The following is a 22,643-nucleotide window of genomic DNA, read 5'->3' as shown; positions in this document are numbered from 1 at the left end:
AGCCCTGTGGTGTCCAAGCTGCTCACCTCTGACAGGATCCTGTGGGCTGGAATGGAGACCCTTCCATCGGGACTGGATAGGACCGAAGACCAGAGGCCCTGCCACGTCCTCCAGGCTCCCTGGAAGCCCTCACAACAGAACCTTGTAAGACCCTAGGGGGCCGGAGGAGACCTACCCCAGACAGGATGGGGATGGGCTTTGTCATCTCCCTTGGGGGTGGGGTTCAGACCCAGATTTCATATGATTTAGAAAAACAGTGGAACGTGGTGTGTGGGGCGTGGACCACAAAGTGTGGCTGGGAGTCGAGGATGCGTGGGGAGCACAGGGCCTGGCGCTTAGCAACTGCCCAGGGAGTGTTCGCCGACCCTGGTGTAAGCACCTGGTGCAGAGTCTTGTCCCGGCCCCTCCGTGTCCCTCATGGCCTAGCCCAGGGCTTGGAGACAGGAGAAACTCCTTCCTGGCTGCCTTTCCACACTGTGAGCTGTCCTTATGCCTGTATTTACTCTGAAGTTCTGTAACATCTTTTCCTGAAACACACCCCCGTCCCTTCCTGCAAGGCCCCTCGTGAGACTAAAGGGCTCTGTGTGCTGGGGAAGGCCCAGACTCTGGAGGACAGGGGCCTCATTGTCTGTCCTGAACCTGCTGGCATGAGGGTGGACAGGGAGACAATGGCAGTCACGCACTGTCCCAGCAGGATGTCAGTGATAAGACCCAACATCCTGGAGGCCAGCTAACAGGAGTGACAATGACATCAACCACAAGTGACATTGTCTGAGCACCTCCCATGTGCCAGGGACCGTTTTCTCTCATTTCATCCTCACCACAGGCTTCCAAGGTAGGGACTGTGACTCTTCCCATTTTACAGAGAAGTAAACTGAGGCTCACAGAGTGGGAGATACATCCCAGAGTCAAACAACCATGCGAAGTGGGGGCCAGGCCAGAACTCACAGTGTGCCTCCAGAGTCACACTGCTCAGAAAGCCTTCGACCCACCACACTGCCAAGGTCAACACAATGTGTGTCCCCCACGGAAAAGGTTGTCCTATCATAGGTGGTCTTGAGGCTGACATGGAAGACAGGAGGGGACAACTGGCTTTCTTATTTCTGAAGGCCAGGGAGGTGGGCAAGACCTTGGACCTTGTCCATGGGTGACCTGATGTGGCCCAGGCATAGCTTGGGCATGGCCTAGATTGCCTCAAATGTGCCTGAACAGGACCTAGATGTGGCTTGGATGTCCAATTCATAACCTGCCAGGGGAAAAATGACTCCTGAGTTGGGACAAAGACACACTCCAGATGGCAGGAGTCAGAGACAAGTGTTTCTTTATTTCAGAGAGGGACAGTCTACAGAGCAGACTCCCACACTCCCACTGAGCCCCAGCCCGCCCTGGGTGGCCAGCGTCCAAGTCTTCACTGGGAGAGAAGAGAGTGGTCCGGGGTTCTACTAAGAGGTTGGGGTGATCACAAGGGCATCCTGGAATTGGAGGAGAAAAGTCAAAAAAGGTTATTTTTAACATCCTGCCCTGTTGTGGTTTTTGCTGGTTTGTCCTCCACAAGGTGATCACTGCCACCGGGGGTCATGACCCTGAACTCACACATAAAGAATTCTTGGAAGGTTTGTGTGAGAACAGGGACACCATGCCGGGGTTGGGGGAACAGGTAAATTATCTGAGATTATACAGGACCATTGTCTCCAAGCCCAGCAGATCACAAAACTCCCAAGAAGTTTTGTAAAATTCAGATTCCTAGGCAGCTAAATTTTTTAATAACACTCTGCTCTTTTTTGAGAAACTAAGTGTGACTAGAGGAACATAATCTATTAGATTTCCCCCAACATTCTCTTATGAAAATTTTCAAATATACAGCCAGGTTGGAAGAATTTTATGGCGAACACATGCAGACTCATCACCTAGATTCTACCATTAACTTTTTTTTAAACCATACTCGCTTTATCTCATATCTCTCCATTTATTCATTCCTTTGACTATATTTAAAAACATGTTCTAAAAAAGTGAAAATAAAAACATGTTCTATTATAAGGCTATAAAAGGGACACCAATGTGCTGCTGGTCCAAAACAAGCGAATAGAGCAAAACAGGAAATTTGGAAACAGATCCAAAGAGTGAGATGATACCTTTCCAACCCAAACTGCAAATGATGGATTACGCTTTGCAACTTGATTAAAAAAAAAAAAAAAAAAAAGAGGACAGTTGCTAAATTTCCCCTAATAAGAGATATATGAAATAAACTAAGCTCTAGCCATCCAGTTATGTGGACACCAGTTGTCCATCCAACATGAATCAATGCAGTATGTGTCAGATAAACTGCTTATATTATAATTGGATCATGATATGTGGTTCACTAGAGCATGAACTGTGTTTTCAGACATCTGCTGGGTTTTATGGGTGAGGAAACTGGGCTGAGAGAGACCAAAGGACCTGCCTCAGGTCCCCTGGCTAGAGGGGCAGAGCTGGGATTTGAACCAGTCCTCTGGTCCCTGAGTCTAGACCCAGCCTCTTTTGGTATCGTCCACAATATGCCCTCATAATTCTCCATCAAAGCCAGCTGAAGCGTGGGCACGGTTTTTGAGGGTGGGCAGCTGAAAGTAAGTCAAATGTCACCTTGCCTTTGAAACCAATTAACAAAGCCTCCCCCCCTCCCCCTACCAGAATGAGGTAGGATGGAGAAAGCTAGAGGCGCATGGACCCCAGGCTAGGACAGCCACCCTCTTAGACTTACACATGAGGACGTGAGGACCTGACAGGAGAAGGGACTTGCCCAAGGTCCCCCACAAATGACCAGAGGGGTCAGGATTGGAGCACAGGCCTCCCCTCCCAGCCCACGGCTCTCCCTGCGATGGTGCCCTCCCTGGGGCAGGATGTTCAACCCCGCTCACCTTGGTCACAGAAGATGAAGCTTCCTTGAATCCCAAGGCTTTCACCATTGACAATGGGATTCCAGATCTTAATTTGCCTGAAATCATAAATGTGGTCAGAGACTGGTGGGCCTGGGGTGGGATTAGGCGGCCAGGGGCAGGCTTACCGTTCCCAAGCCTGGCACGTCCGACTCAGACTGTCCCTTCTGCCTCTGCTCACCTGTTCTCCAACTCTGGCATCCACCTACCCCATCTCTCCCTTCACTGTCTCCAGCACCAGCTTCTGGCTGCTCCAAAGGGCACCCCTCACATCCTTTCACACTCCTGCTCAAGAACCATCAGGGGCTCCCATCTTCCGTAGTAGAAGTGCCTATACTTTGAGATTACTCACTCTAATAAAATGAAGAATTGAAACGGGCAGGGTGGGCAGAGGTTACCACTTCTCTCCACCCCTATGACGGGGGCTGAATAAAAATAATGCCACCTTTTCTCTTGGATTCCTCCACTAGTGACACAAATAACAATGCCAAAAACAGCAATGGCTAAGAAATGTTAAGCACTGACTGTCAGGCATCCCTTCCTGCCCATTACAAACCTCTTCTTTTTGCTCTGAGGAAGGTGCTCTTATCTTTCCCATTTTACAGATGGAGAAACTGAGGCCCAAAATGATAAGGCAGCTTGTCCAAGGTGAGGCAGCCAGCAAGAAGGGGAGTCAGAACTTGAGCCCAGGTCTGTCTGAGGCACACTGAGTGTGCTCTAGTTGTCTGTTTACACCCCTGTCTCTCTTCTGCTGTCAGTCCTGTGAGGCTGAGGCATTGCCTGCCTCATCTACGCATGCTTAGGCTCTGGCATGAGTAAAAGAATTGGGCTGGGAAGTTGGAGATGGGAAAGCTCATTTCCAGCTAGATGACCAGGAAGACTTCCTGGAGGAGGCAGAATTAGAACTAGGCTCTGAGGATGGGTGGAAAATAAATAAAAGGGACTCCAAATGGAGACACAGGCAGGAGAAGAAAAGCACCTGCACTTAAAGCCTGGGGGCAGGCAGGAGGGGTGGAGGGGACGGATAGCAGAGGGACGCACCATTCTCGTGTGGCAGCAGGACGGACATGAGGATCTTGGTGATGATGTTTTTCAGAATGTCAGGCTGTGAAAGAGAAGGGGTCCTGTCAATCTGGCTGAGAATCTGAAGTCCTCCCAGTCATTCCTAGGATGGGCGCCGCCCTGCCCTGTGGCAAGGGCAGCTGCTGAAGATGCAGGAATCTCAGGTTCCCTGCTGGTCAGAGCTGCCAGGGTTCCAGGGACCAGGCGGGCTGTGGGGGTGGGGCACAAACCAGCTGGCCCTGGATCTGACAGGCGGGGCGGTGTGGTGCATTCGTGGGATGCATCGCTCACCCCCAATCTCAGGGGCTCACTCCACTGCTCTGTTCCAGCAGAATTCCCCGAGGGAATTTTGCTCTGTTTCCTGAGTTTTTGACTTCTCAAGGGAAGCCAGAAGTCCTGATTTTCACTTGGAAACTTGCCCATTAAAAAATATTTGTAAAAAAAAAAAAAAAAGAAAGAAAGACAAGACAAAACACAAGGGCGGAAAAAAACCCTCCCTCCCCGCCACAAACAAACAAACTCAAACACTCCACCACAGCAGAAGACAGGATTCAGCCAATTTGACATCTCTGATTCAGTCTGACTCAGATGGGGAAACTGAAGATGGGGGGTGGGGGCAAGGGGCTGCCCAGGGTCAGTGAGATGAGTCTGTATGAGAGAAATGAGATTGTGAATACTGGAGATTTGTTTTCTAATTCAGAGTCAAAACATTACAGAAGGAAAGTGTATCTGTGCATCTGTGAGAATATGTGTGTTCTCAGCCGTGTCTTGCATACAGCAGCTGCTCAGTAAACACCTGAACCGGGAGGTTGGACTTTGTGGCTGAGAACATGGAGGCCAGCCAGCTTACCATGGGGCTGCCCGTGGGGACCTTGTTCAGATCAAATCCTGGGAAATGTCTCCTTTCGAAATGGACCATCCTGGGCTATCCCCTGTGTCCCCAGGGAAAATCTGTGAAAACTCACCTTGAACAGGCCAATGCCCGAGTTCAACAGGTGGATCCGATCAGATCTGCAACAGAAGATGCCCGTGAGAATGGTCCTTCCGAGTCCCATTCATTCAGTCATTCATTCATGCATTACTTCAACAACTATTTACTGAGCGCCTACTATGGACCAGACAGTGCAGGTTCTGGATAAACAGGAGTGAACCACATAACGTCCTTGCTTCATGGTGCTTCCATTGCAATGCATGGGGTAAAGGGGAGGGATAGAAAACAAAGAGTTGCCCAAAGAGCAAGCAGAAACATCAGCCCAGGAGTGAGGACAATGGTGCGCTGAGGAGCTCTTTCTCCTAAAGGGCGTCCTCACTCCCAGCTCATCTGTTTGCTGCCATGTAGGAATGCAGCCCATGGCGGTCAGATGTTCTGATTTTTATATGTTGGCAACTAATTTATACTAAATAACCCTAACCCTATGTGGGCTGATCAAAACACATCTATGGGCTTGATTTGTCCCAGAAGGCTCCAGTTTGCAAGCCCTGAACTCCCTCTGGGGCAGCAGGAGGGTGGTGGGGCGGGGGGAGAGCACGCAGGGGCACAGAAGGCATTGGGAGCCACGTGCTGCTGGGCCGGGCTCCACAGGGTCTTGGCATTTGGGCAAGACAGTCACTGCCACTGTCTGGAGGGGTCCAGCTGCCCAAGGCTGAGGGGATGGTGCTGGGCAGGCCCTTCCCCTGGCTGAGGTCAGCCTGCCCCAGGGCTGCTACAAGGCCACGCCCCTCTCCTCTTCTTTCTCTCATCCTCAGTCTTCCACAGTGGGACAGCTTTTCTGCCCTCCTGGAGCACCCTTCCCTCCACGCTCACACCCAAGAGGCTCAAAACACCGAGTGTTTAAAGAAACCCAGTGATCGCCAGGCAGGACCCATTTTCATCACCAGAATCCTCACAACGATTTTCATGTTTACCTGATTTTATTAAAGCTGAGCATAAGTCGGTGACCTTCCATGTAAAACTGAGCTTCCGAGGTGGCTTCCTGCAACAAGAGAAGCCCAGGCCCCACTTCTTTTAGAGGATGTGTCCGTTGTGGGGTGTGGGCTTATGCACGGAGGCTCTGGGGCCAGGCTGACGTGGTCTGAATTGCAGCTGTTGGCTCTGTGAACTTGGGAAAGGCTCTGAGCTCTGTGGGCCTCCACTTCCTCATCTGTGGGGATGGAATCTGTACCCCCTCCCCCTCGAAGAGACCTCACATAGGACCCATGATGATGACAGTAGCTGTATACATGGAGCCCTCGCTGTGTGTCACGTGGTGTTTTAAGAGTTTTATCTGATTATCTCCTGTGATCCTCACACCTCCTTGAAGTAGGTCCTATTGCTACCTCATTGCAGAGGTGAGCAAACTGAGGGACAGACAGATTGGTAAATGTTAACCAGTATTGTTATTGGAAAGGTCAGAAGCTAAGCCAGATCTCAAACACAGGTGCCGAAGATGACATCATCTTGACCTGTGGGCTGAGGTGAGCCTGAGTGCCTGGCTCCAGCGCCAGGTCAGCTGCATCCAGAGAATCAGCTTCTCCTGCAGGCCTGGGCTTGGTGGCCTTTTGAAAAGTGCCTGCCATCAGCCATAGAGGGGAAGTCACTAGGGAGTGAGGCTGGCTGGGGCTGCAGGTTGGGGGATCAGAATATCCCCCAACACAGGAAGCCAGGGTGCCGTGCATCCTGCGGGCTCTGTGGACGGCACTCCCTAATGGTGCGTGCGGACCACCTGCATGGCTACCTGCAGCCACCTTCTGGTAAGGGGAGTGTAACGTTAGCTTCTTACAACCTGGCACTGTCTGGCCTCCTCAGTGAGGCATGGAAGGCCTCAGTGACCCAGTGCTCAATCATGAATCTTGCCTTGCCTCTTTCTTCTCCTTGTCCTCTGTAGCATGAAGGTGGTGCCCCATTCAGATCCCTTTTTTTTGGGGGGGGGGCGTCCATTCCTCAGCTGCTGAATGCTGCTTCTAACAGTTCACAGCTGTGCCTGACCCTGGGGAACTGCCCTTGCTTGACCAGAGCTGCCTTGCTGGGAGGTTCAGCGTTTCCTACCCCTGGGGGCAGTTAGTGACCACCAATGACTGACAATGGGATCCAAAAGGCTGGCCTTCTTGTTTCAACCTGGGCTCGACTCTATGCAACCATCCTCCAGATGTCCCTGTGGGATGAGGCGGAAGCCAGCCTCCAGCTGAGACCACATCCTTGCCCAGTACTCCTCCTTGGATCTCTCCCCTCATAGATCACTTTATAAGAATCTTTGTCTCGGGCCTGTTTCTAGGGGCCCTACCTGAGATACCTTCCTATTGCACTTGCCCTTTGATGACCACCACCCCCACACCTTTACCCACAGGGTCCCCCTGGATCAAAGCTCTGAGCTCTGACCTGCTGGGGTTACTGAGAAAATCAATTAAGAACTTATTTGGAAATGATTTAATTCTTTTCATACTTCAGAAGAGGAATTACCTCTTTCCCTCTCAGGCCTGTGGTTTGGATAGAGCTAACCCCTATTCCCCAGCTCTGGGGTGTGTGTGTGTGTGTGCACGCACGCGTGTGCACATGACCCAACTCAGAAAATTTACATATTTCATTTTTCTGGCCATACTGATTGGTTCATGAGTGAGCACTTGACTCTAGCTCATCCAATGAGAGTCAGCTTTGGAACTTTTGCTGGAACTACTAGGAAAGAGAAGCTTTCCCATTGGAGTTGCCAAGCTGATAGGTTATAAGCCTGATGCAGCTTGGGGGCACTTTCACGAAGGGATAACCTGCCTGAGGATGAAGGTAGCAAAAGGAAACAAGGCTGCCAGATGGGAAGAGAGCAGAATGAAGATGACATTGCTTGAACACCTGGATCCAGCTATTCCTGAAGCCATTTTGACTTGGACTTTTCAGTTATATGAGCTAATACAATTTCTTTTGTGCATGTGACTTAAAATTTCTGCCCAAGATCCTGACTAATAAAGAGTTGGGCCCCCAAAGCTTCTGATTCTTAGTTCAGAATTCCCTTCCCCCACCCCTGTTGGCTAAAAAGAATGGTGGAACTGTTTAGCAAAGAAGAGGGGGTGAACAGGAACAGTGAACAGCAGGGCCCTCCAGGTTGCTGCCAATGTCTCAGACACTTGAACTTACGATGCCCAGAGTGAGGAGGGGACGTTTGGCTTCACTGGTGGTGAATATTAGCAGCACAATCTCTTGGGCCACCCTGGCAATGTTCTGGTCCAGAAGGAGATCCAGGGTCCCCTGAATCAGGATCTTCACAGTCTGTTTGGGCCCCAGTTGATCTGCAGCCTAGAAAGACATCAGACCAGAGTACAGCCTCCCAAAGGCCTCACCATGGCTCACAGGCCCCATGTGGCCCCGTGTGGCCTGGCCGCTGCCCTGCTTCCTGGCTTCCCCACTTCTTCTCTGTGCATCCTCAGATCCTGGAAGAGACTGTTGCTTTCCCCGTCTCACAGCCTGTGGTTTTGCTTCCTCCTCTGTCTGGAATACTTTTCCCTTCAGGGAAGCCCTCCCTAATTTCCCAGACTGTATCAGGTGCCCCAGTAGTGCTCTCATACCCCTAGAATCTGTCCTTGATCACATTTGTAACTGAAATATTATCTATGTAATTATTTGATCCAGGTCAAACTGTCCTGTTAGATTGAAATCTCCATGAGGACAGGGACCGGTCCTTTCCAGTCACCAGTGCTGGAAGAAAAGAGCAGTCCCATGTGTGTTTTATTGCCCAGAGGCCAGTGAACAGACCACAGCAAACACCCTTCAAGCTGCAGATGGTAAATGGACCAACCTTTTCACTGATCACCTTGATACTTGACTTCAGCAGGTGGTCCAGGTCTGGAAGCTGAGGAGGAGAGGAAGACAGAGCAGGCCAGCTGGAGGGGAGGGGAAGACACACCTCCAGCAGCCCCACTGCTGGGGTCCCCAGAACCCCAGAGCAGCCAAGAGAGCCCGGTGGTCTGGTGCACACATCTGTCCCTGGTGGGAAACAGCCCCTAGGTCAGCAGCTGTGGGGAATGAAGTCCTAGCTGGCCTGGGCTTTTGTGGTGAGTTGATGGGGGTCGTGGGTTTGTGGGCAGCTCCTCGTTCCCAGAGGACGTAGAGAAGTGATTCAATTCTTACTACCCTCAGGAATGTGGTTGCTGGTGACCACTCCCCTTTTCTTACCAGTCCCTTACCCTGACTTCTAATCCCCAAGAGCTTGGGGCTCTGTCAGCTGACCTGAAGCCCTGCCCTGCTCCCATAACTGGGCCAACTCTATCCCCCTCTGGGCCTCAGTTTCTCCATCCGTCCCCTGAGAAGAGGTAGCACTCCAGCTGACTGGTGGTCATCTGCTGTGCGGGAGTGATGAGGATTCCAAGGCTGTGTCATCATCTAGGCTCAGAAGGAAGGAGGGCCCTGAGAGATTCGTGCTGTCTGCCAGAGGTCCTGTAGTGGACAGCAGTGGTGTGATTGCCGCCACAGGCCAGTCAGTATCTAAGATGTCTTTTGGGCAGGACTGTTATTTGGTAGAGGAAGAGGTATTTCAGGTTCCAAGGAGCAGAACTAGGATGTTACAGGAAAGTTTTCAACTTCAGTGTTAATGTCAGAGGCAGGGTCTGGTCTGTTAGAGGCAAGAGTGAGCTCTCCATTACTGGAGGTACGTAAACCAGCCTGACAGGGGATTCCTGCTCAGGGGCTGAGGGGGCCCTGATTTGATTCAGGAACTCCCCATGATGCAGCAGAGGTGGCTTCATCTTCTGTCCCATGCTGAGTCTTACCACAGACTCCAGCAGGACCATGAATTCTTCTGGAGGGAGCAAGGCAGCTACTGCAGCTTTCACCACATCCTTCCTCATGGTGAGGCTGAAAGGGACGTTGTACAGGGTGGGCATCCTCAGGGAAACCAAAGACACATTGAACCACTTGGTCACCTTTCCTTCTGAGTTCAACAACTTGGCCTAAGGAGACACAGAGCAGAGAGTTGGCTTGGAACTTTAATTCCACTACATATTCAGTAGTAACCTAGAAGGAAATGACACCATTCAGCCTGTTTCCCCTTTTACATTTGCTACCAGGAAGCTTAGCCTGGAATTCAGTGCCTTGCTGTAGATGATGCCTTATCTCAGGTACCTAGCAACATCTACTCCACTTGCACCCTTCAGATAATCTCTGATTAAAAAAAAAATCTAGATGTCTTGTTTGACATTTAGGTTTCAACTTCTCAGATACCTCCCGGACCCTTTCGATGAAGGGAACAAAATGGAAGGAAATGTTTGATGCTGGTTTTCCAAGGGATCCACAAAAACTAGTCTGAGATTCGTGTTGCCTTGCTTGGCCTGGTCCCCCAGGGCATCCAGTGCCAGTGTGGGTGTGTGGCTCCACATTTTACAGAGAGCTGACAGTTCTCTCCTCTTGCCTGCAAGCCCCATGCAGCCTCATTTCATCCTCTCCTTGGGGACTATTATGATTACATTTTATACACGAGGAAATTGAGGTTCAGAGAGGTGAAGGAACTTGCCCAAAGACACACAGCCAGGGAGTTGTGAAGCTGGGAGAGAAACTTAGGTCTGTGTGATCCTCAGTGATGTGTCTCAATCCTGGGCTCTTGTTCAAGGTCACCAGATATTTGAGGATTGGGCAGAGGCTTGCTTGAGAGAAAGACCAGGAGACCCAGTGCACACACTCTGGCCCCTGACTGGGGAAATAAGGGTCAGAGGAAATCAAGACACTGGGTCAATGTCCTGTATGTGGCCCTTAGATTGTATCTGCTGATTTCTCTCCCTCAGAATGGTTTACAAGGGACATGTTCAGCCTGTTGAGGTTTTTCTAAATCCACCTGTGTGTCCTAACCGTGACCTGTGTTTTCTCCCCTGAAACAGACTCATGGTGTCTGATCCTTGGCAGTCAGAGAAGGGCAGTGATATCCCCACTTACCCTTGAAGTCCCATGACACTCACCCCCAGGATGAGATGGACAGCATTACTGAAGATGGCAGAAGACAGAAGATCAAACTCCAGGTGGTTAGAGTTGAGAGAAATGGACACTGCTCAGGAACAAAGAGAAAGTATTGGATGGGGTGGTGTGGGGCTGCTTTTGGCTAGAGCTGCATTATTGCAAAGGCTGGGGTAAGTAGGTAGGAGCAGGAGTAATGTTGATACAATGATAAACATAATGATGATCATGACTGACATTTTTTTGAGCGCATATCATGCACCAGGCATTGCGCTAAACCTTTACTTGTGTTAGCTCGTTTAATCCTCACGATGACCTTATTTTACAGATTGGGAAACCAAGGCTCATAAAAGTGAAATGACTTGCTCAAGGGTATACTGTGAAAGGATCTGAACCCAGCCGGTCCTATGCCAAAGCCCTGGTTTGGAACAAAACTGACCTATTGTTTATAACTCTCCACCTCCCCCACCAGTGTGATTTGACCCACCTCAGCAGGGTCTGAGTCTGTCCAGGGGATCACTTGCATTTGCCTCGGGATTCCCCATTTGGCCACCAGGTGGCGGTGGTGTCCCATCTGCCACCGGCTGTTGGGTGGAGAATGGAGAGAGGACCACAGGAGGGCGCAAGAGTGCAGGGGCCAATTGGTCCTTGGTCCGCCTACTCCAGAGACCTCCCGCCCTGCCCCAAGCCTCCTCCTGCTTCTGAACCTTAGTTTCCTCATCTTAAAATGGGGTGGGGGTAATAATAGCATACCTGCATCATAAGTTGTACAGGACTGCTACATAGTAAATTTGGCTCAAATCTGAATTAAACCAGACTTGGAACTTGAAGAATTGGGTTTTAAGCCTTCTCCTATCACTAATCTCCTCTGTGAACTTGGATAAATAATTTAACTTCTGAGCCTCAGTTTCCTGATCTGTGAAGTGGGGGTAATGATCCCTACCTACTACACAGAGTTGTCTTGAGGAGTCAGTGAGACCATGTATATAAAATACGCTGCCCAAGGTCTTGGCCCAAAGTAGGTGCTCTGTGGAAGCTGAATGCCTATTGATTCTCCTCTTCCCACTCTTCTCTGGTGGCTCTTTGAATGAGCCTCTTCAGATCCCAAAAAAGTAGATGGTAGAATTTTCTTCTTCCCACCCACCCCTCTCTGAGGGGTCCAAGAATTCAGAATTTCACTCTGAGGGATCTGAGGATACAACCTGTTTCTTCTCTTGTTCCTGCTTCTCCAATAGCCTCCAGTAGTCTCTGTATCATCTATCCATCCACCCACATCAATCCAGCCCCTCTCTGTGTCAGGCAGAACACCTGCTATGTGCCTGGAACTTTTCTGTACATTCTTTTTTTGGGCAGAGGAGGGGGGGAGAATTAGAAAAGAACAGCATTTTTGCTTTGCCAGGCAAAGGGGAGGCACAGCTGGCTAGTGCCTTAGAGACTGTGAATCCATCTTGGGACTGGTGTCCTGAGGTTTTATGGAAAAACTGGGTAGAACAGAAAGGCGACAACAATCAGGGCATTTTCCAGGCTTAATTCTGATGAATCCACCTGGCATCTCAGAGAAACTCTGGAGGGTCTGTTCATTCTTCTGAGGCTATCAGCCTGCGACCACCTTCCCAGAACACAGCTTCTGTGGTAAAGGATAAGATATTCTGGGTAAAGACTGTGTAGGGAGAGGAGAGTGTAGAGGAAATGATAAAGGAAAAAATGGAGTGAGAGAGGATGGCTGTGTCGCAGGTCTTGGTCAAGTCCCTGGGACAAGCCCCACCAAGAGAGAGTCCTTGGCTTCAAGCAGGAAAGAATTCAAGAGTGAGCTATATAGAGTGAAGACGGAGAGATACACACTCTATAGACAGGATGCAGGCCATCTCAGAAGGCCAGAGAGGCCATGAGGCATGGGGGTGGGTGTTTAAAGTAAAAGCAGATACACACTCTGTAGACAGAGTGTGGGCCGTCTCAAAAGGCAGGTGAAAAGGCCTAGGAGATACACATGCCACAGGCAGAACGTGGACCATCTTACTCAGAAGGGAGAGCGGCGGCCTCAGAGCATGGGGCCGGCTGGGAAAAAAGAGATCAGGCCTCCTGTGAACTCTTAATCCTCACCAACCATCCTATGAGGTAGGGACATATAAGCCCCATTTTACAGATGAGGAAACAGAATAAGGAGGTGGAGTTGGCTTTTTCAAAGCCATGGAGCAAGTCAGTGGCAGAACTTGATTTGAACTTGGGTTTATCTGGGGCGCCCACTGGCTCACATAAAACCTCACACATACTATGTGCTTTTGAAGTCACAGCTGTGGGGATTTCCTGCCTGCTCACCCTGGGCAGGGGTCAAATGATGCTTGTCCCACTTGCTCCTGGGCTGGGTTGCTGCTCAGGCCTTATCTGGGGAGGACTGCCTTGGGCCGAGCCAGGGCCTGCAAACCAGCTCAGCAGTAAAGGAAAAAGGCGGGAGAGAGTGGTGTACCTACCCCTCACCAGGTTCAGGAAGTCCACACGCATGTCCTCAAAGGCCGCCTTGACCACAGGACACAGCTGCAACCGCACAAATGCAGGGCCTGCATCAGCCAGGGGCCAGCACACAGCCCCACGGTCACCTGGGCCCAGCTCACCTGGGCTGGGCTGGTCGCTGTGCCCATGGCCAGCCAGATTTTCACCCATGGGGTTGAGGACTTGGTGATAGGTCCATTCCCCCAGCCATCACCGCTGCTCAGAGCCCACCACAGTCCCCTGGTGTCGTCTGGGATCTTTTGCGATGGTTTGTCCCCTACCCTGTGTCCAGGGTGTGCCTGGCCTGCCAGCTGCCCTCCCCATCAGACTCACTGAGTTCACAAGAACCCACATTTCCGTAAGAGGGAAATGGAGAACGCATTCCTTCCTTCACTTATTCAAACAGTCGTTACTGAGTCCCTCCCACACGTCAGATTAGAACAGAGGCCAGCAAGACAGACCCAACCAGACTTGTGAACAATTATTGTGGGTTTCTAGCCCCAGCACATCTCTTTGCCCCCTGAACTCTTCTCCCCTCAAAATTCCAGAAGTTCTCAGCAGGGGGTAATTTTGTCTCCCGAGACACTTGGAAATTTCTGGAGATGTTTTTAGTTGTCACAGTTTAGGGGGATCTAGTGGGTGGAGGCCAGGGATGCTGGTGAACACCCCACAGTGCAAAACTCATTGCGTCCTGATTGTTTTGTTGTGTTTTACTATTATCTGTTGCTCTCGAGGTTACGCCTGTCATATCTGCATGGAGGAAATGCCATACAAGAGCGAGCTACTACGCATCTCTTCCTGACTCTGCTCAGTGACGTCACATTAGTAGCCTGAATTAGCCATGGAGGGAGTGTTTATACCAGGGAAATCAGTAAATGCTACACATCAGGGCTCCCTTCCTTCAGCCCCTCCTAAGTCAAATTGTTGATAGTTTATCAGCACATCACTGTTCAAGGACTCCTGGCTGACTTATAGCAGTTTCATTACCTTGACCTCTTCCATCCACTGCTGACAGATTGACGCATGCCCAGAAGCTTCCCACTCAAGGAGACTCAGGTCCCTTAGCACCAACTTGCAGTTCCACCCCTGCCCCGCAGGGGGAGCAGTCTTCACAGGCCAGAGATACCCTGAAGCCACTTACCTCGCTTTTCACCAGTTTGGGCAGGGCTGGTGCCAGGAGGTTTATGAACTTGTTGGCTAAGGAGTTGACCTGGAAGGAGTACCTTCCCAAGAGGAGAAGAGGAGAGAGATTAGGAGGGGTCAGAGATGATCACCCCCTCCCCCATTTTACAGAAGAGGGGACTGAGTCCAGGGGAGGAAAGAACTTGCCTGAGGCACAGGGCCTGGTAGAGACAGGGCTGGGTATAGACCCAGAGTCCAGTGTAGATGGTGGCAGAGAGTTCTTAGGGATGGGGGCTGGGGCTTGTCTTTGGAAATTTGTGCTAGACACTGGGATGAGGGCAGTTGGCCTGCTAAGGAGGAATGGAGGGAAGCACCATGTCTTTGAGCATCTGCTGACTGCTGAGGGCTGCTGCCCCATCTAATCCTCTCACTGTGTCCTGGAAAGCGAGGTATGGGGAGGTGACTTGCTCAGCGTCACCTGGACGCAGATGAAGGAGATGCGTTTGCCTGACTCCACAGTTTTTACCCATGGCTCCACTTAGCCCTGCCCACTGGTTAGAGGAGGCCTAGGAAAGAGCCTCCTCTCCACCTTCAAATGTTTGCCGCAATTTCTGGCATGATGCCTGAAATCCCATCCTTCTTGCTTTGTCCCCTGGTGTCTTGAACTCTCTTTGCTATTACAGATTTCCTGGAGGGAGCCCCAGATCAGGAGTCAGGAGGGATAAATCCCTTTCTTTCTGTGGGCCTCAGTGTTCTCCGTCTGTAAAATGGGGGCAAGGCCACTACCTGGCTTCCCTCCCAGATGTGCTAGGAGGTGGCCAGTGGGAGGTGACCACACTCACTTTTTCAGCAGGTTGATGTGCAGGCTTCTGCGGATGTCGGAGCAGTTGCTGAGGACCAGATGGCTGTGGCCCGCCTTGCTTGTCTCCACTTGGATGATGGTTTCAACCTCCAACTGCATGTGCATCTCCATGAAGGACTTAAGCAGGGGCCTGTGAGTGGAGGAACCCACTGCTGGGAGCTCCATCCCAGCCTCAGGCTGGAGCAAGCCTGCTGTCCTTCTCTGTCTCCCGGCTCTGGCACCTCCCTTCTCGGTCTCCTTGCTGGGGCCTCCTCATCTTCTCAGATGTTTACCTCATTGGTTCCCAGGCTCAGTTTTTGGAATCCTCTGCTGGTTTAAATCCTCTGAATATGCCACTAGCTTCCAAACTTATGCCTAACTCCTTACTCAAAGGTTTTACAGGCATCTCAGATTTAATGTATACAGACTGAACTCTGGACCCTTCCCCAAGCCTGCTCCTCTCCCGATCTTCCCTGCCTTGTTTGCTGGCCACTCCAGCTGCCCGTTGCCCAGCAGCCTTGACTCCTCAATCTCCCCTGGCCCCGGCCCCGCCCAGAGCCCCCATTCAATCCATCAGGAAATCCTGTTGTTCCTACCCACCTCCAGGACATATTTGGAATCCGACTACTTCTCACCACCTCCTGCTTCCAAACCCCAGTCCAAGCTATTATTGTCTCCTCCTGAGCTGTTGCCGTGTCTTCGGGATAGCCTCCCTGCCTGCACTTTCGCCCGCATGCACAGCAGCCAGAGGGATTTTTTAAGAATGTCATGTCATGTGCCTCTTCTGCTCAGAGCCCTGCCTGGCTCCCATCTTGGTAAAACCAAGTCCTCAGCTTGGCGCACAAGGCCCTGCATGATCTGGCCGCAGCTGCCTGCAGGCCTCACCTCCTACCACTCTGCCCCCTTTCCCTGCCCCCCATGCCTTTCTCTGAACAAGGCAAGTGCACTCTTGCCTGAGGACCTTTGCACTTGCTTTTCCTTCTGCTTGGAAGTCTCTTTTCCAGACACCTGCATGGAGGATAGGGGCAGGGAGCACCTAGTAGGTGAAGCTGTCAGGCCTGCTGTGTCTGACGGGGAGAACACTCACATGTTGAATGCAGCTACCAAGTCCAGGGGGACCTTGACTATCAGCTCCTGGTCTTTGGCCCCGGGTTGCACCTGCAGCTGGAGGATGCTAGCTGAGGTGATGTTCAGCCTGGATGGGACAAAAGAGAAATGAGAGCCATATGTTCAACTGATCATCATCCCCAGACCAGTCCCCTCCATTTTTCTGGCCCCCACCCAGTGCCCAGCTAGCAGGTGGACTCAAGCCCTGACTCCTCCTCAGCATGGTCTTGCCCCATCCCTTCCCTTCACCCCTGCCCAGAACACTTCCATGGCTCCCCCTTCACTTAGGAGATGAATCTGGGCTCCTGAGGCTGACCTATAAGAGCCTCTGTGCCTGGGCCAGCTGGCCTCTCACTCTTCGCCTTGGGGTCTAAGCACCAGCCATTCTGACTCTCACCCTCTGTGCCTTTGCTCAGGTTGGTCCCTCTGCCCAGAATGCCATTTCTCCTTGTCTCCTGGTGAGCATGAAGTCATTGACTTACCTGTCACCTCTACTGAGAAACATCACCTTGTCTCTTCACCGTCCCACCCCAGGCGACCTTTCTCGGGGGTCGCCCCTCTTTAGAGTGCCTATGACACTCTTATGGTTATTGTTAACTCCTCTGGGAGCCTCTGAGGGGAGAGGCTTTGTTTGATTCATTCTTCATGGTCAGACACAGAGTTGACACCAACTGATACTTGCTAGCTGATCAACTGAGCGTGCAAAGTGTGTTTTGGGCAGAGGTGTGGGCCGAGAGCGAGCTCCCAGCTTGGTTCTGCTGCACTTACTGGGTGATATGCTTCAGGACGGACTTCACTAGTCTACTGATGATGCCACTGGCTGGCTCGTTGTGTATGGTACTGAGCAGTGGCAGCTGCTGGAGAGTGTTGACAGCATCTCGATTCTTCAGTTTCTCTGCCAGTTCTGCAGGCAGAGCCCAGAGATTAGGGTCCAGCAGGAGGGGAGAGAAGAATGGCTTGGGGCGGGCTCCAGGCTGGGAGGGGACATCACTCAGGGTTACTTGGACTGGGACATAAGGCAAGGGTATAGATGACTCCATTCTGACCATCTCCACTGTGTAGATGTGAACTTGAGGATGATGGTCCAGATGGGTCATTTTCATAGGCAGTCTGCAATGGGGACACATGTAGGACCATTCACACCCTTGAACATTGCCAGCCTCTGCCAGGAGTTTTGGCCAGGACACCTGGCACAAGAAGCTGCATCCCTCTCACTGGCCAGGGGCAAACACTCCAGAGCCAAGAGGCAGGGAACTCATAAGGCCCTGTTTGGGGTTGTTTCGCTGCTGAAACAAACTTACTGATTCTCTGGCATCCATATCCTACGGGCCTGTGGTCCAAAGAACCCCAGGTGCTGAGCAGAGAAAGGAGGAGCCAGGTGCCCTGGGTTCAAGTCCCTACTGTACTTTTTCCCTGGCAGCCAGAGCCCTTTTGATTTGTGTACAGAGTAGGTCCGAGTGCTGGAGAGCTGATACTCTGGAAGCAGCCCACAGCCAATGACTGATGGGAATTGGTGTATAAATACCCCAGCTCCCTCAACTCTTGGGCAGGATGATTCAGGTGTGTGTGTCCCCCACTATGTCCCAGAGTCCCTGTGTGTTATTGATTCTCATTGACAAAGCTAGCCTTTTTGTCTGCCCTGTGATAATGGAGCTCGTCCCTGTAAACATCCTCTTTGCCCGGCTGGTGCAGTGTTAAGTCCTGTCAGTGGGGGGACATGGAGGAGGAAGGAGCTTCCCCTCTTGGCGCTGGTGTGCTCCTCTTGCCAGACTCCAGTGGTGTCACCTCCCAGGGCTCCCGGCTGCAAGTCGAGCAGCACTCCCATGGGCAGCTAGTAACTGCGGGCACCCCAGCTCCCTTCCAGGCAGTTTGCCAGAGACAGCATCCCAAGGAGTCAAGAGCAATCCCTTCCTCCTGGGTCTGCTTCCCAGAGAATTCCATTGGCTCCCCGGCAGGCTATTCTCTGCCAGCTGGCCTCAGCCTGCCAACCATGAACTGGCTCTGACCCAGGCCAGCTCAGGGGGCTTCAACCCCTCTCCTTCCACGAGGTCTGGGGAGGATTCTCCCCTCAGGTTTCTTCTGTACATGGATTTGAGCCCCCTGCTGTGCCCCAATCCCTAGGGTATCCTTTGGAATTCTCTCTTTTTTCCTCCTTAGCCAATTTCCCATTATTCCAATTCTTGCTAATAGTTCTTTATACAAACCCATCTGTTGGGCTCACTGCATGGTTTCTGCCTCCTGCCTGGCCATGAATAACGCAGATGCCCAGTCGGACTGAGCTTCAGCTTGCGGTGGTAACTGGCTTGCCCTTACCTGGGTTGCTTCCCATCTCCTGCATGTGTTTCCCGGGATTGCCTGAAATCCCCCCACTGGCACACTCTCAACTCAGACTCTGTGGCTCGGGGAACCTGACTGACTGCTCCTCTCCAAGCTCCTTCTGGCTGAAATTCCACGTGCTTGCAATTCAGTGTTGGCCTGGGGTACTTCTGCCTCCCCGCCCAGCACCCAGACCTCTCTGCTCCCCATCCCTACTTGGGGATAGTTCCTCTGGCTACAATGCCTGTCTGGCCCTGCAGGACCTGGCCCGGCCCTGCCCATCCAGCCACAGCCGGGGCCCACTGCACGCAGAGGGTTGGGCTCTACGTGCTTCAGTCCCTCCGGAGCTGACTGGTTCGTTCCCTCTCAAGGGACAACACTGGAGCACTGGTTCTCAACTGAGGCAGTGTCCCCTGGGAGACATTTGGCAATGTATGGGGACATTATTGGTGGTCACAGCTGGGCCCAGGATGCTGCTAAACACAGGAAGGACATGCACAGGACAGCCCACCACAATAAAGACGTATTTGGCCCACAAGATCAGTCGTGATGAGACTGAGAAGTTCAGCTGGAGAGGTCATTAAGCTCTTGTCACTTCCTGTCCTACTGGGTGATTCCAGCAACCCGGGGAGGAAGGCCCTCTTCTATAGGAGGAAACCAAGGCTTGGAGACTTGCCAGGGCCACAGAGCTGGAGTGGGATAAGGCTGTGCCAGGGCCAGGCAGCCAGACTCCCAGCCGAGGGGCTTTGCTCTGACGACTACTTGCTCCCTGGGTCTAACTCAGAGAAGGTGCTCTGGCAATGGGGTTTAAGCAAGAGTGGGCAGAGAGGTAGTTGCACCGTCACATTCGGAGGCCACACACCCCTTCCACAGACCAGGGAACCACAGAGTAGTGGGTTTTGAAATCATGGAATTTAAGAAGGAGGGGACCTTGGAGTCGTGGACTCTTGATCAAAGACACTCCCAGTCTTTGTAACTTACCCAATCAAGTCTCACCCAGGATCTGGGATCCCAGTGGGCCTTGCACACTCCCACTGATGGGGAGCTCCCTTCCTCCTTTGCTCCACCTGCCCCCTTGCCTTATGGTGGTGAGGCCAGGGTGGCCAAGACTTACTTTCTTTGATGACTTCTGGGCTGAGGCTGAGAACCGCAGGAGGGCTGAAGTTGGCTCCCACCAAGTTGGCTGCCATCAAACCACAGAGGAAGATGAAGGTCCGTGGGCTGGCCATCTTCCTGAGGGTTGGTCAGTAGCAGGCAGCAGGTGGCAGAACCTGAGGTGAGCACAGAGCGCCCAGTTAGCCGGGCAGAGAGGCCTGGCCAGGCCCACCAGGTCTGATGACGGGGGCGTGGGGTCCAGGAGAGGCTGTTTAGTGAGAAGGTGAAGAGAGTGGGCTCTGGAGCCCAACTGGGCCTCTGTCCTTAGACAATCAACGTAATCTCTCTGTGCTTCAGTTTTCTCATCTGGCAAATGTGCGTCATAACTCCACTTATAAAGTTGGGATTAAATGAGTTCTTATCTAGAAAGCGTTTAGCACAGTGCCTTTCAAATGGCAAGCTTTTGGAAAACGTGTTATTTTCTTGAAGGATCCCCACTATCAGTGCTCAAGACAAAACACTTCTGCTGCTGATTTCCCCGACCCTGTCACTGTGGCACTCAAACCCTCCCACCCCAGCCAGCTTCACTTCCTGCCTTCCCCCTTTTGCTCTGTAAAGTTCCAGTCACTGCAAGCTGCTTGGAGCTCCCAGAACATCCCTGTTCACTCCCGCTGCCTTTGCCCTTGCTCTGCCTGCTTCCCGTAGTGCTTGCCCCCTTCGTCCCCTGCCTGCCGAACTCCTACTTGTTCTTTAAAACTCTACCTCTGCATCCCTTTCTCTGTCAAACTTTCCCTTTCCTGCAGCCACAGACCCTGGAGAAGTGTTGCCCTGGTGGCTGGTGCATGCCCAGGACAGAAAGTTTGGAAGCAGGAGAGAGATGAGAATTCAGGTAGGACTCAGAGGGCTTTGCTTAATCCAAGAAACTCAGGAAGGGGCCTGCAGAGGGAGTGGGTGGCTGCTAGGAGCCAGGGAGAGGAAGGCAAAGAGAGGTGAGAGGCCCATGGGTGGCTCCTGGGAGAGGAGCTTAGGGTACTCTGGCCCCTGGGCTGCTCTGTCTTCTCCAGGGGATGGGACACCAGCGGCTGTAACCTCGTCCTGAGCTTCCCAGCTTGCACCCTGGCTCTGCCTTCAAGCCCCCATGGAAGCTTCTGCCACCTGCGGACTTTCTTGCTCGGAGAGATGGAGGATGCTGACCCAGAGACCTGAGCCCTTGCCTGGCTTAGCACATGGGCTTCCTGTTGCCAAAGACAAATGTGGAATGATGTGCATCTTCCGTGGGCTGAACAGGGTGGGCTCTTTGAGGCGCTGGCAAGAACAATTCAATATCTGCCTCCCTGACCAGGCCATGAGCTCCGGAAAGAAGGGTTGGGTCTACCTGCTCCCCACTGTATCCCTAGCACCTGGTCTAGTAGGTATTTAATAAATAAATGGTTGCTAAATGAATGAATGGTCTCTGGGACACCAGCAAGAAGGAGGGAATGTGACCCTGATGGAGGTCTGGGCCATGGGAACCCCAGTCAAGTCACAGGACCCTTCTTCTCTGTCAGGAAACCCAAGGGTGGAAGAGAAAATCATGGACCTGGAAGTCAGACAGACCTGAGTTGGATGCCTGCCCTCACTACTTGCTGCTGTGATTATGACAGTTTTTATTGCTAGTACTGGGGTCAGAGGGAACCGCCTTGCAGTCAAAGCCAGAAGACTGAGGTGACACCTGCATCCAGCTCTTTTACCTGGGAAACCCCCCATCCCCAAGCCATAACCTTTTTCTTTCAATTACCTTAATTCTATTTTTCCTCCATTATTTTCTCACACCCTTCTGTCCTCCTCTGATCAGGGGCACTCAGGGAACCAAGAGGAGAGTAGCACCCCCTCTTGTGGAAAATTATCTCCTCTGCACATCCAATCACCATAAACCCTCCCCACCAACCCCCTGCACACGTGGCTTCTCACTTCTTGGCCTTTGTGTATGCTGTTCTCTTTGTATAGAACACCTTTCTCCCTTCCTTTGTCCAGCCAACTTCTACTCAGCTTCTTAACCAACATATCACCTCTTTCAGGAAGCCTTCCCTGACTGTCTTCCACCATATTGTCCCTGGGCTTTCCTTGAGCACAGCCTGGACCACATTGTCTCGTAAAGGAGTTTCTTGAGGGCTTGAGGGCCAGGACTGCCCCGATGCTTCTTATCCCCAGAATCACCACAACACAGGGCTGGGCACAGAGCAACTGGTGTGTGCAGAGTGGGCTTCTGTCATCGGGATGAGGCCAGGGAAAAAGACTCAGCCTGTCCAATTCCTTCATCACTGCTCTTTGGTCTTCTGGGCCCTGGAGCTGGGTACCTCTCTACGCCCGGTCCTGACCCTCAGAGGGTCCTCGTGGACTGAGGGGCCTTACCCCAGGGCCAAGCCTCCCTCCTGCTCCGACCTGACCTCCACAGTTGTCTCCAGCTAAGACCCTTCCTGATGACATAGGCCTCCAGTTCTTTCCCTACATCTTTACCTGGACACACGGAGTCCTCGGCCTGCTGCTCTCCTCATCTGTGAAGTTTATGTGGAAGTCCAGACTTATATCCTGCCCACCCTCTGCATTTGGGCTGAGGTCTCCAAGGTAAATATTTGTGGCTATTGGTGAACCACAGTCCTGGCCGGAATCAGCCTTGGGACTCCAGCTTCCTGTGGTTTGGGGAAAGGAGGATCTGGCTGACCTGAGGGGTGGGTGGGGCACTGGGCACGTGGCAGGGAGCTGGACCAGGCTCATTGTGGCCTGTGCAAGGGGCTCCCTGCCTCCTGGGCAGCCACTC

The 22,643-nt window shown here is 52.1% G+C and overlaps 1 protein-coding gene across 1 annotated transcript; it reads right to left on the bottom strand.

Moving 5' to 3' along the window:
• Positions 1–1,304: 1,304 nt before the first annotated feature.
• On the bottom strand, positions 1,305–22,494 carry BPIFB1 (BPI fold containing family B member 1). Its single transcript, XM_006179274.3, has 16 exons — positions 22,343–22,494; positions 19,866–20,022; positions 17,204–17,339; positions 16,416–16,523; positions 15,330–15,479; positions 14,507–14,588; positions 13,347–13,410; positions 10,884–10,969; positions 9,705–9,884; positions 8,735–8,788; positions 8,077–8,235; positions 5,880–5,947; positions 4,940–4,985; positions 3,954–4,017; positions 2,895–2,971; positions 1,305–1,472 (listed from the first exon to the last, which is right to left on the bottom strand). Exons 2-16 carry the CDS (start codon positions 19,978–19,980, stop codon positions 1,443–1,445), a joined length of 1,419 nt encoding a protein of 472 aa, XP_006179336.1. The 5' UTR covers positions 19,981–20,022; positions 22,343–22,494; the 3' UTR covers positions 1,305–1,442.
• Positions 22,495–22,643: the final 149 nt, after the last annotated feature.

Source organism: Camelus ferus, chromosome 19 (genome assembly GCF_009834535.1).
Source record: "Camelus ferus isolate YT-003-E chromosome 19, BCGSAC_Cfer_1.0, whole genome shotgun sequence".
Classification (NCBI taxonomy): Eukaryota; Metazoa; Chordata; class Mammalia; order Artiodactyla; family Camelidae; genus Camelus; species Camelus ferus.
The sequence above is the reverse complement of the archived record's forward strand: the minus strand, read 5'-3'. Positions and strand labels throughout refer to the sequence as shown.

What these genes read in the sequence shown, in the direction of transcription:
- BPIFB1 (XM_006179274.3), bottom strand. Translation starts at nt 19,980, where the DNA reads ATGGCCAGCCCACGGACCTTCATCTTCCTCTGTGGTTTGATGGCAGCC. An exon ending in CCAAACTGGTGAAAAGCGAG is followed by an intron (nt 13,411 to 14,506) that starts GTAAGTGGCTTC and finishes GTGCGGTTGCAG; the next exon opens with CTGTGTCCTGTGGTCAAGGC. An exon ending in CTCAGCTTTAATAAAATCAG is followed by an intron (nt 4,986 to 5,879) that starts GTAAACATGAAA and finishes CTTCTGTTGCAG; the next exon opens with ATCTGATCGGATCCACCTGT.